Below are 11,775 nucleotides of genomic sequence, written 5' to 3' on the forward strand. Positions count from 1 at the left end.
ATGGATGAGAAATTACAAAATTTTCCAAAAGGCGCTAAATTCTAAAATTATGGTTTTGGGATTTTTTAGTATTTCTTTACAACTAAAAATGGCAAAGCTGGGCAAGATGGATTGGAAATTGCACAAATTTTTGCAAACCCCGAATTTCAAAATTTAGGGTTTCTATATTTTTTTCAAATCTGTAGAAAATGGCGAGCAGGACTAAGAGAGGCTATGTGCATGCCAGACTATGGGTTGCACGTAGGCTAAAACAGCAATAAATTCCTCTCTATTAGAAAAGGCAATAGCTCCTCCCTCTAAAACAGCACCTTTCCCCTCCAAAGTAGCAGCTCCTCTTCTTTTCTCGACTAAGTGGACTTTGTGCAGGTATCACTAGCTAAGCAGTGGCGAGGCAAAACCCACACATCTAGCTCATATACCAACTATTGGAAATGGAGAAAGTGAGAATAAACACAAGATAGCAAGCTAGAGTAGGCAACAGACCCATACTCAAAAGATGTAAGTACTAGAATGATAGGATGAATGTACAATAGGTCTAAAGTAATTAGACCTATCCCTAACTCAACTCAACTCAAGTGAAACTAATTTGAGAAATAGTGATACATCTTATTAACTTAGTTGTCTCCAAATCACAGACTAAAACATTAAGCACTACCCATAATTAACAAATTCTAACACTCTATAGTCTAGCTTCATTGCTATAGTGTTCGGTATCCTCTTAGAAAGACCTGCAAGTGTCTTAAACCTAACTATGTTGCTGAGTTATATAAAGCAAGGACCCCTAATATTATTTCCCTAGAGGCCCATGTCTTGCAACCTCCTCTTATCAATCTTGTCATAGACACCAAACTTCTAGTAAATTTGAGAAAGTTCTAAAAGATTTAAGAAAGGTTTGGAAGGTTCTAGAAGATCGTTGCATCAATGATTATCTAAAAGCTTCTCCTTAACCTCCTTGGCTCTAGCATAAATAGGGGTCTTCGGCTACAAGCACTTTTGTCTTGCCAACACCCGTTGTCCTCTCTAGTTCTAGTTCTAGCCATGTATCTCCAGCTCATCTTGTCTTCTCTTATCTTGTATTTTATCTAGTCTTGTATCAAGATCCTGCCTTGTATCAAGGATCTAACCTTGTTGTAAACACCATTTTATCAAGTAAATTGTTGTAATTCCTCATCTTGCAATAAGAATCAAGTTTTTTTCTCCTTCTTCAAGTTTATTCCTTATAAGTTGTGAGGCCACAAGCCTTCTTGTCGCTCTCATAACAATTTGGCAAGACTACATACTTTGATCATGCCTAGTTCTAATGGATATGGTGATGGAAAGTGTTAGTACCACCCTGCAAAATATTCAAGAATAAATTCAAGAACTTCGTAAGAGTAATGTGTGATTACAAGCAAAGAAATCCCAAGCTTTGGGATTAGCCATCTAAGAACTTTGAGAGGCAACTCCAAGAACTTCAAATGGCAATCTTATGTCAACAAGGCCCTTTAACATATTGTAGATATCCTCCTAGTTATAAGAAGGAGCCGAAGGTTCACCTGCTTAAAAAGTTCAATGAGACCAAATCAAAGTTCAGAGACTTTTTGCATCAACTGTGGTTGTTCATCCACGTGCGGCTCAAGCTCTATCCTAATGATGCTTCTCAAGAAGGACTTTTCAGCACAGTCCTCTCGGGTATAGCCCTCTCTTGGTTTGCACCCTTACTTGAGAAGGAGTCTCCTCTACTTTATGATTTCAAAGCTTTTGTTCGAGAATTCTCAACTATCTTTGGAGACACTAATAGAGCTAGAGTTGTTGAGACTAAAATAAGAAGTCTACGCAAGGATCTAGACCAACATTAATTTATGCATCTAAATTCCAACAATTCACCTATGATTTGGCTTGGTATAAGAATTATTTTATTAGCCAATTTGGTTGGAGACTAAATGATTATGTGAAATATCTTTTGTTGACAATGCCAAAGGATTACACATTAAGTGTTTCATTTCTCAAGTAATAGAATGTGACAATCAGCTATTTTAACAGACATTAAGAGAAGTGCCATGGAGCTTCATTAAGTCTAGATACCTCATACCTCTACTAGGCAACTCCACTCTTTGTTAACCATGAAAGACACCCTAAAATTGATATTTATATAAGTCACCCAATAAAGAATCCAATAGCTATAAATCTAGTCACACTTGTCAAAGATCCATTAGGAGTTAAAGTCGCATATTCAACAAGCCTAAGAGAGATATAAAGACAATGCAAATTGACAACAACGAATACAACATACATGCTTTTATGGCAAGATTTATGTTATTCTAGCCCATCCTAGAAGTTGGAATACCAAAGACTTGGGCTTTTTAAGACCATAGGCCAAGTGAATCTGATTACTTATCATCTCTAGTTACCACAATCCATGAGAATTAACCCAATATTCCATGTCTCAATCTTGGAGTCTTCCCATACATCTTCAATAAGGGGAAGGAATATACAACCATAATATCTCTTGTAAAAGGCTTGAATATGTTGTTCATTGGCAAGTCTATGATACTAGTGAGCAAACATGGAAACCATTCTCCCACCTTCACCGAGCACCTACTAAAGCAAGGAACCAAGAGTCCTACCAAGAAACCCCACCACTCCTCATGAAACTCATCACTAAAGGAGAGAGAAATATTGTGGATACCAAGAAATCTAGTATCTTCTAGAAACTTTTAGAAGATTTGAGAAAGTTATAGTAAAATCTGAAAATATTCTAAAACATCCTTTGAAACATTTAGAAGAGAGCTTACATCAATATTACTTATATTGTGTCAATGATGCTTATGTCATCAATAATGTCATTATCTATAAGCTTATTCTTAACCTCCTCAACTCTAGTATAAATAGGAATATTGGGCTATAAGCTCTTCAGTCTTATTAATGCCCATTGTGAAGCTCCTACGAGGTAAGTTCTCTCTAGTTCCAATTCAAGCCGTGTATCTATAGTTCTTGTCTTGCCTTGTATTTGATCTAGTCTTGTATCAAGATCTCGTCTTGTATCGAGGATCTAGCCTTGTTATAAACACCACCATATCAATCTTGTATCAAGAAGTATATTGTTATAATTCCTCATCTTGCAATAAAGGATCAAGTTCTTCTTCTTCTCCACCAATTTAATTCTTTGTAAGTTGTGAGGCAATATCTTATCCTTGCCAAGTTCTTACTACCATCATAACAAATCTAACCCGAGGAAACAAAACCAAAGACTTTGTAAAAGTCCACAAAACAACAATACATTATGTAACCATGTGCTCCCTGCCAATCGATAGTGGCTCATAATGTAAGGATACAATCCAACACAGAGCACCCTCTCCAAAAACCTTCACATTCTTGAGATCTAAACTCATGTCTCTTTGCCCAATGGCTCATAATGTAAGGATACAATCCAGCAAGGAGTATCCTCTACAAAAACCTTCACATCCTCAAGATCTAAACTCATGTCTCTTTGCCCAATGATTCAGATCATGTTCCATCACACCCTCAAAGGCACATGGGGGAGATTGGGGGAAGATTCAAATCGCATGAGCAAGAGACAAGAGGCCTTCTTATATACACAAGGATCTAGCACATTCTTTCATTTCGGACTCCCATTAACATTATGAACTACCAATGATATATAGGTTATTCTGCAAGCCTCACTCTTGTACAAAATAGTTCCCTTGGGGCAGAGAGACAAGAAAGTATTATTCTTGTATACATTTTTCCTTTTGATCTCTAATGAGTATTGGGATGCCCTTATTGCTTGCCCTCCAAAAAGCCCAACAAACTCCATCATCTCAACCTGATTTCTAACTAGTCTTAAAGCCGTAGCATATCTAGTATTCTTGCTAAGAATGAAGGAAGGTGTCCTACTATTATAATGCCAAGCTGATGGAACGATCATCAAACTTCATGCATCTATGATCTTGTAAAAATGGAATCCTCTTTGGCCATTGGAGAAATACATGAGGTGATTTTTCAAGACCACCCATAGCACACCTCTCATTGCCACCCTTCTCGTCTTAGTGTCAAGTGGATGTGTTTCCTACCTGTGAGCTGACAGGACATCCACAGCAGCCCTAGGCTATCATCATTCCACATTTTACAGTCATCAACTCAATCTTAAGGTATAGATTCCAGCTAGTGAATCAATATGGTTGATGTCGTGATGCATAATCTCGTTGTTGTGTTAGTGGCAGCATAATGGGTTATCTTAAGGGGAGCCAACATGCATTCTTTTCATTGAATAAAAGAGCCCCTAAGAACTGAATGCACTAGGGTGTCTCTGTGCTTTTTGTACCACCATTAGACATCCACACCACCTCCATTTTCTATATGCTCCACGAATGAACGTCCCAAAAGCATAAACATTTAAACTAGGAAGCAAGAAAATAACTTTGATTGTTGATCCTCACTACAACTAAAACATGTTGGACATGTTCATCATAATGAGGAACCCAGAAAACCCATTCGGCCACAGTCCATACTGTATCTTCAACCAGACTAAATATGATTTACAGATATCGGATTCTTAGACCAGATCATACTCTACTGATACCGGGTTCTGCTGCTGGACTGCATATAATCTACTGGTAGCTTTGTCTTGCTATTGATTGCTGTATCAATGTCAAAAGAGGTTTGAGGATGTGTTTACAAATACACCTGGCGGATCAATTCTACTGATGAAGCGGTATCCTCGCTCGCCAGGTCAATGCAAACCAAAGAGTGCGCCATGGCTTCTGTCCCTCTCTCTCTCTCTCTCTCTCTCTCTCTCTCTCACTTGTATGATGAGCAATAACAATTGTGTCTATGCATATATGTATATGACTCGGTTCCATAAAAGCAGGAATGCCCCATATCCCAAAGTCATTAAGGTCGATAGTAATATTTTTAAGGTACGGTTGATAGAAATTAGTCTTTCAAGACGTTGGTTTGTTGTCATGTCAATATCAATGTTTCCAGAATTTCAGGTCCTTTTTCATGGGCTTTTGATTGAAATTCTTTCTACATATGTAAAAGGGGCAATTACTCTCATTATCCTTACATGTAAGGCCTCAACCATTGAATCTGGCTTACTTTTGGAAGGCCTAGTGTTTACCTTTACTTTTTGTGCTCGAAACTTTCGAGATTGAGCATTTTTTTCACTCAACATCGCACATATCTTATATCTTTACTTCTTGAACCCTTTCTTGATATTGATGTGCTTTAGTGGACATTTGGAAGGCTTTGTGGTTTTTGAAGATATTAAATGCACATGGGATATTGTCTACTTGATATGTGGGAAGAACTCTTTCAGACACAGGTATCCACAAGATTTAGGCAAGTCACAATACACATAATCTATAACACTAACTATAGAAAGCTAAGCCACAATAAAGCTGCTCCCCAACCATTGAGTATTATGGCCAAAAATGAACCCCTGCAAAGTCCCACCAGCCCCTTCAAGAATCCAAAGACAAATATCCCATTATATTCCATTAACAATACAAGCAAATGTAGAGACTAATGAGTTGTATTAGCCAATGCTTTATCAAGATGATGAGGGGTGGAATCCATTACATGATTGGAGACCCATGGTGGTTGCTTATGCCTTCAATTTAGGAGAGGGGTGAGGATACAAAAGTGGACTTATGAAGAAATATTACCTTACATAGGTAAAGCCAAAGAAAAAGAAGATCAATAGCCCCTAAGGACCTCGAACCCTTGAAGCATTACCATGTCTCAAGAAATGTGAAAATGTGCAAATGAACGAAAGTGAGAAAGCACAAAGCATAAATAGTGATATAATGAACAATGAGAGATGCAAGGGTGTTGAGATCTTATCGTCTTGGCATTAGCCTATGCGTTATGAAACAATATTAAAATGCTTTGCAAAAGCCCATAACGGAACAATAGATCTATCCCCCACGTGCTCTAACCTCCTTGGTGATAGATTGGACTCTGAGGAAGCAATCTAACATGGAATGACCTCTCCTAAACCCCTCATGTCCACATGCTAGATACTTGTCATCTCTTCCCAATTGATCATTCTCTAGTACCCATTTGGGAAGCATGACCACCAACCATGATGCTCTTATAGTTAGCCAAAGGATCTCTAGCCTTCAAAGTTTATGTTATAATGTTAAGTGAGCAATTGGTAGTGAAGCCTTTACAAAGGCTTTGTTGAACAAATGGGCTAAGAGTCATGATATCATGTCACTCACATGTGAATCACTCACATGTGAAAGATGCTTTGCTATCAATCCATCTTGGTCCTATGTAGAACCAAATAAGTGTCCTCAAATCATGCCTTTGGTGAAGAAGGTGGAGGAGAAAGGATTTTTCTTTATTTTGTTTGAAAAAATTATAGGATTACATTTACAAAAAGGGGATTTCAAAAATCCTATAAGTTTCTTAAGGAAAAGGGGTCATTTTGTTACCTTGTAACACGTACATAAAGGGTATTTTCCAATGCCCTTTGAATGAGAGATAAGAGGGGTATGTGATCTAGGATCCTGGAAGACTTTCCAACACCTTGTTATCCTATCTTGCAAATAGATAATAAAACTCATGCTTCAACTAGGTCAAGTAGACTCATTTCTTTCTACGCAATAGTTGATGAAAGTTAATGCATGCCTAGTGGTCTATGTAGATCACTACTAAAGGGGACCATGTGTTGCGTAACATCATCATCGTATCATCTCTTCTTTTAGACATTATTTCCTAGGGGTCAGATGTGGTTGGGTGTGAAAAAAGTGCTTCATATGTAGGAAGTATTGAGGCAAGATGTGTTTTGAATTCCTCCAAGGGTAGGTATGATCCATGTCCTCAAAGGCACAAAACCAAGGGGCTTGAATAAGTAAGTGCACGCTCTTTGGTAAAATAATATTGGCAAGGAAACCTCCATGGTGAACTCAATTTGTAAGGACAAGTGACCCTATACGAGGTAAAAGACTAAGAAAAGCAAGTCATGTATTCAAGCTTGAGGCATTTATATGCTTGATGTAAATAAAAGACCTAATACACATTTTATTTTATGGATTTCTAAACACCCATGAGACTTTCGTTAGGCCTACTTGATGGAGGTCCTCATCGAATATCACATCCATTGAAGAAAGAAGAAAATGTTTACATAATAGCTTGCATCCATTTGTGTATGATTGCTAATAAAGCTTTATAACCAATGAAATGAGAAAAAGAGTTGCATTTCATCAAATAACTTGAAATCTTTGAAGATAGAATCATGATTATCAAAAGAATTGATAATTATGTAAATTTTGGAATAAATAGTCACACTAGAAACATTTGATGTCACTTTTCTATTTTAGCCACAATGAACACTATGTTCTGCATGAGTGAGACATCACACTTATAATGGTGCCAAAGGTGTTGAAAATGTACATGGAAATAATAAGTTTCTCCTTTTTTTGAAATGTGAACAAATGGATATTACTATTTAAGAATATAAGAAAAAGATGAGTTCTTGTTCATATTAGACATGCCAATCTTTGTGTATAACTTTCTAACATATTCTCAAGGTGTTTTAGAGTTTGCATTGTTATATTTAATTTGGTAATGATAAATATTTGTATAGCCTTTTATTTCATGTATGCTATGTATATATATAAACATTCTAACTATCATTATGTATATAGGCATTTTTGCATGTGTAATCACATTTTAAATGTCATTTTCATTTAAAAAGGCACAATAAAGCAACATCTTCTTTTGATAATAACTTTTCGGATCTTTTTTTGTCACAACATATATATTAAGTCATATGGGGTAATTGTTTCACAATCAATTTGCATTGAGATGATATGTGTTCATTTGTTGGCCAAAGAAAGATGATTTAATAGTTTAGTTGTTATATATCCTTATAACATAACCTTCATCAACTTAGCCTAATTTTTAAATAATTTACTTTGCTTGTGTGAGGACCATCCTCCTTTCTAAGACTGGCACTCTATCCAAGAAAGTAAACATGTGCAAAAAGTGTTTAATGGTATGACAATATTGGATCCAACACACAAGTCAAGTTTGATATCTTGATAGTTTGAAAATTTATTACATAAATCTTGAATCCTCTCCTTTGATTTTATGTGGTTGATTCACTTAATTATTTTGTTGAATGGATTTTCCTTGAGATGCTTAGGGATCTCTTTTTTTGTATAATTTTGGTTTGCTGATGTAAGGTATAGATATTTATGTAGTATTTATGTATACTTTCATGTAATGGTTTAATAATCATTGTTTGCTTCATAATTGGTATGGGAAACTAGACACAACAATCTTTTCCTTTGTTCTATGCAAGGTTTAATATGTTCATGACTCATGAGATTTCATATATTTCATTTCAATCAATAGTGGGTCTATTAGCAATAATGCATTGGTCAATTTTCTCCCCTATATTTTTTTCAAAAGAAGCAAAACATTTTCTCCAAATTCGTGCATGATCACGCTTGCTCCCATGCTTTTGTACATCTTTCATAGATTAGACATAATCCATAACTTCCCCTTTAACATTTGATATTTAACAAGTAGTTTCTTCATGCTCCTTATTTCATGGTAGTAGCAACATGCACTTATGGTTCAAGTAGTCATAACTAGTATATGCTCTTTTTGTTTGGTAGCTTACTTGAATTATTGCTAGAATTGTTTTGCAATGCTATCTTTAAAGAATCACATTAGTTTCCCTAACTCAAAAGATAAGGGGAAAAAGTAGGTGGCCGCAGTTATCCAACCATAAACATTTTTTGCAACTTGTCCATATAATCAGAGGACGTTCTCACTTTGTTTAAGTATCTAGTTAAAGCATACATTTGATTTAAGGAATCTATCCAAGTTCATATTTCCTTTAACATGTTTAGCTTCAATTATTCAACCTAGCATTTTTCCTTTTCCTACTTTTAGCCATGTGAAATCAATACAAAATGTACCAAAAGCCTCACATTTTTCCATTTCCTACTTTTAACAATGTGAAATCAACACAAAATGTATCAAAATATATATTTTATAAAAATGATATATTACAAGGTAAATTATTTCATTTGTTTAATATGGTTTCAACATCTAATGCTTTAGCACTTCATGGATAAGTTGTTCTATGTTATTTATATTTCTTTCTTGGCTATATACAAATTAAGAAAAGCAAGTTGTTTCACATGTGATCAACAAAAATACCTATAACATGCAATTAATTGAGATGTTTGAAATTAAAGCACCTCATAATGTCTTCCTCAAAAAATGTGTTACACTCAAGCAGTGAAAGCACCTTTTGATCTCACAATTTGCAAATGTACTTTTCCTTAGTTTGTGACTCAAGTTGGTAGAGTTGGCAATTTGATTGTGAGAGGGGAATGCATTTGCCCCATAATTACAACTCTGCAATAGGAAGAGAATGTGTTCTAGAGTGTGGTCTCTATTTGGGGGATAGGGAAATCAATCTCTATGAACAACAAATCTAAAGAGGTGCAAAACTAGCCAATATCACACCATACTATCAAGGTGTATGCCTAGTGTATCTTGGACGAATCACAAGACGATGAAGAAACATACATAGAAAATGATCCAATTGAAAGACACCTTTTTCCCTAGCGGCATGGTAGCTATGATATACCCCTTGCTATGTGTAACTACATCACATCCATATTGTACTACTATAAAATATGAGGTGATCCATGTCTAGCTTGTTTGACCATTATCGACACTTCCTAATAACTTGCAATGCTAGATGTCTTAATGATTCTAAAGCAACAATGTCACTACAATGAGAGGCTCCAAAGTTTTTGTATAAAAATTCATTGTTTATGACATGCCTTAGCTATGATAGTAGGTGGTGCTCCCATCTATGCTCTAACTATCTCATATTCCCCTCATCTTTGGATCATCATCACTAACAGCCTCTTCGTCTATTGCATTATAATCTAATTTTTCATTAGATAAAAAAAATGGGGGAGAATGGAAAACCTTAGTTCACACCACTAGTCTTGATTTCTCTCCAATATCCTGCCTATAGTTGAATTTTTTTAACTCATACAATGCCAACACACCTCACTACATGTTAGTAGGGATTCGAGATCATGTAGTTTTTACATCAACTAATGACTCATAAAACCATATCAAATGCTTTGTAGAAGCCCACAAAGCAACAATACATCCAACCCCATTGTGCTCCACCCTCTTTGATGATAGATTGGAGAGTGAGGATGCGATCAAGAGTAGAATAACCTCTACTGAAGCCTTGATGTCCACTTGCAACATACTCATGCATCTCTTCCCATTTTCTCAGCTCATGTTCTAATGCCCATTGTGAAACTTGATGGCCTTAAAGTTACTTTAAACCATAGGGTCTCTAGCCTTCAAGATTTTTATTACCTAAATTTCACTCCAAGCTACAACATTTTAACCTACCATCAGAGCAGTGGGAACACTTTAACCATTATGTAGCTCTATCTTATAAATATCAACCATGAGCTTCAAAATTTCAAAATCACTTTTTTCCCATAGGGAATACAAAAACTTCCACCATTGCTTTCTTGAATGCTATCCAATTTGGAAATCTTTTGCCAATCTTATCCAGAACAACAAAATATATATTAATTAAAAAATGTCAATCAAAATCAAAATAATTCTCTTTGAATGTCCCACAAGGGAAGATACAATTTACAACATTTTCTCCCATGAAGTGAAATTGCATTAGAAATCAACATATATCTTATTGATGCATAAAGATTAGCCAATCACAAATTTCTACATGTTAATCCACTTAGGTTTATTTGTCCATTCCATACTCTAACTTTACATTACAATAATCTTCTACAAGGTACAAAAAGCTAAGAGTATTCAACCATTAGAGCAATGTCCAAGAATCATTCTTAGTTCTCTTAGTTGATGAAAGAGAAAAATTAGTCTTTGTCCACAACAAATGTGAAGAGATGCAAAACCATCCAATAGCACACCTTACTATGGAAGTGTATGCCTAGTGTACCTTGGATGAATCACAAGACCATCAATAAACATAGGTAGAAAATGTTGTTGTTGAAAAACACTTATCTTTTAGTGGCTTGGTAGGTATGGCACATCCCTCATTGTGTGTGGCTATATTGCATCCATATGGATGTCATTATTGATCTCCTATTTGCTTGAAGAAAGGGGATTCCAAGTCATACTACTATAAACCATTAGGTGATCCATGTCTAGCTCATTTGATCATTACCAACACTTTCTAATAGCATGTAATGCTAGATGCCTTGATGACTCTAAGCAGCAATGTTACTACCTTGAGAGGCTCCAAAGTCTTTGTATAAAAAGTCATTATCTAGGAAAGGGCCTTAGCTATCATAAGTGGTGCTCCCATCTCCACTCTAACTCTCTCATGTCTTGATCATCTTCAAGATCATCATTACTAAGAGCCTCTCCATTTGTTGACTATTGTGGCTACTCCACTCTAAGTCTCCTCCTCTAGTGGTAGAGACTCGATCCCCATATAGGAACTCCAATATCACTAACATATACAAGAATCAAAGTTCCCAAGACCCAATCTTTCATTGTAATCTATTTTCTCATTAGCTCAAAGAGAATGGGTGAAAACAAGAAACCTTCACACCACTATTCTTGATGCTCTCCAATATCTCACCTAGAGCTAAAACCCATTTGACTCATACAATGCCAATCCACCTCATTACTTTTCAATAAAGAACTCGAGATCATGTAGTCTCTACATCAACCTATGGCTCATGAAACTATATCCAATGCTTTGTAGAAGCCCACAAAGCGACGATAGATCCACCC

The 11,775-nt window shown here is 35.9% G+C and overlaps 1 protein-coding gene across 2 annotated transcripts in view; it reads right to left on the minus strand.

Moving 5' to 3' along the window:
* LOC148032962 (kihadalactone A synthase LFS-like) overlaps positions 1-4,868 on the minus strand; it is a 143,738-nt gene extending 138,870 nt beyond the window's left edge. The window contains exon 1 of one of the 2 annotated variants that reach the window (XM_087683658.1): positions 4,666-4,868. In XM_087683658.1, coding sequence (XP_087539784.1) covers positions 4,666-4,737 — 72 coding nt within the window. In that variant the 5' untranslated portion in view covers positions 4,738-4,868. The remainder of the gene's footprint in view (positions 1-4,665) is intronic. The other variant, XM_087683657.1, reaches the window with a different exon arrangement.
* Between the last annotated feature and the right edge of the window lie 6,907 nt (positions 4,869-11,775).

This window comes from Lygodium microphyllum, chromosome 8, assembly GCF_053477565.2.
Source record: "Lygodium microphyllum isolate KBCC chromosome 8, Lygodium_microphyllum_v1.1.10, whole genome shotgun sequence".
In the NCBI taxonomy this organism is placed as follows: Eukaryota; Viridiplantae; Streptophyta; class Polypodiopsida; order Schizaeales; family Lygodiaceae; genus Lygodium; species Lygodium microphyllum.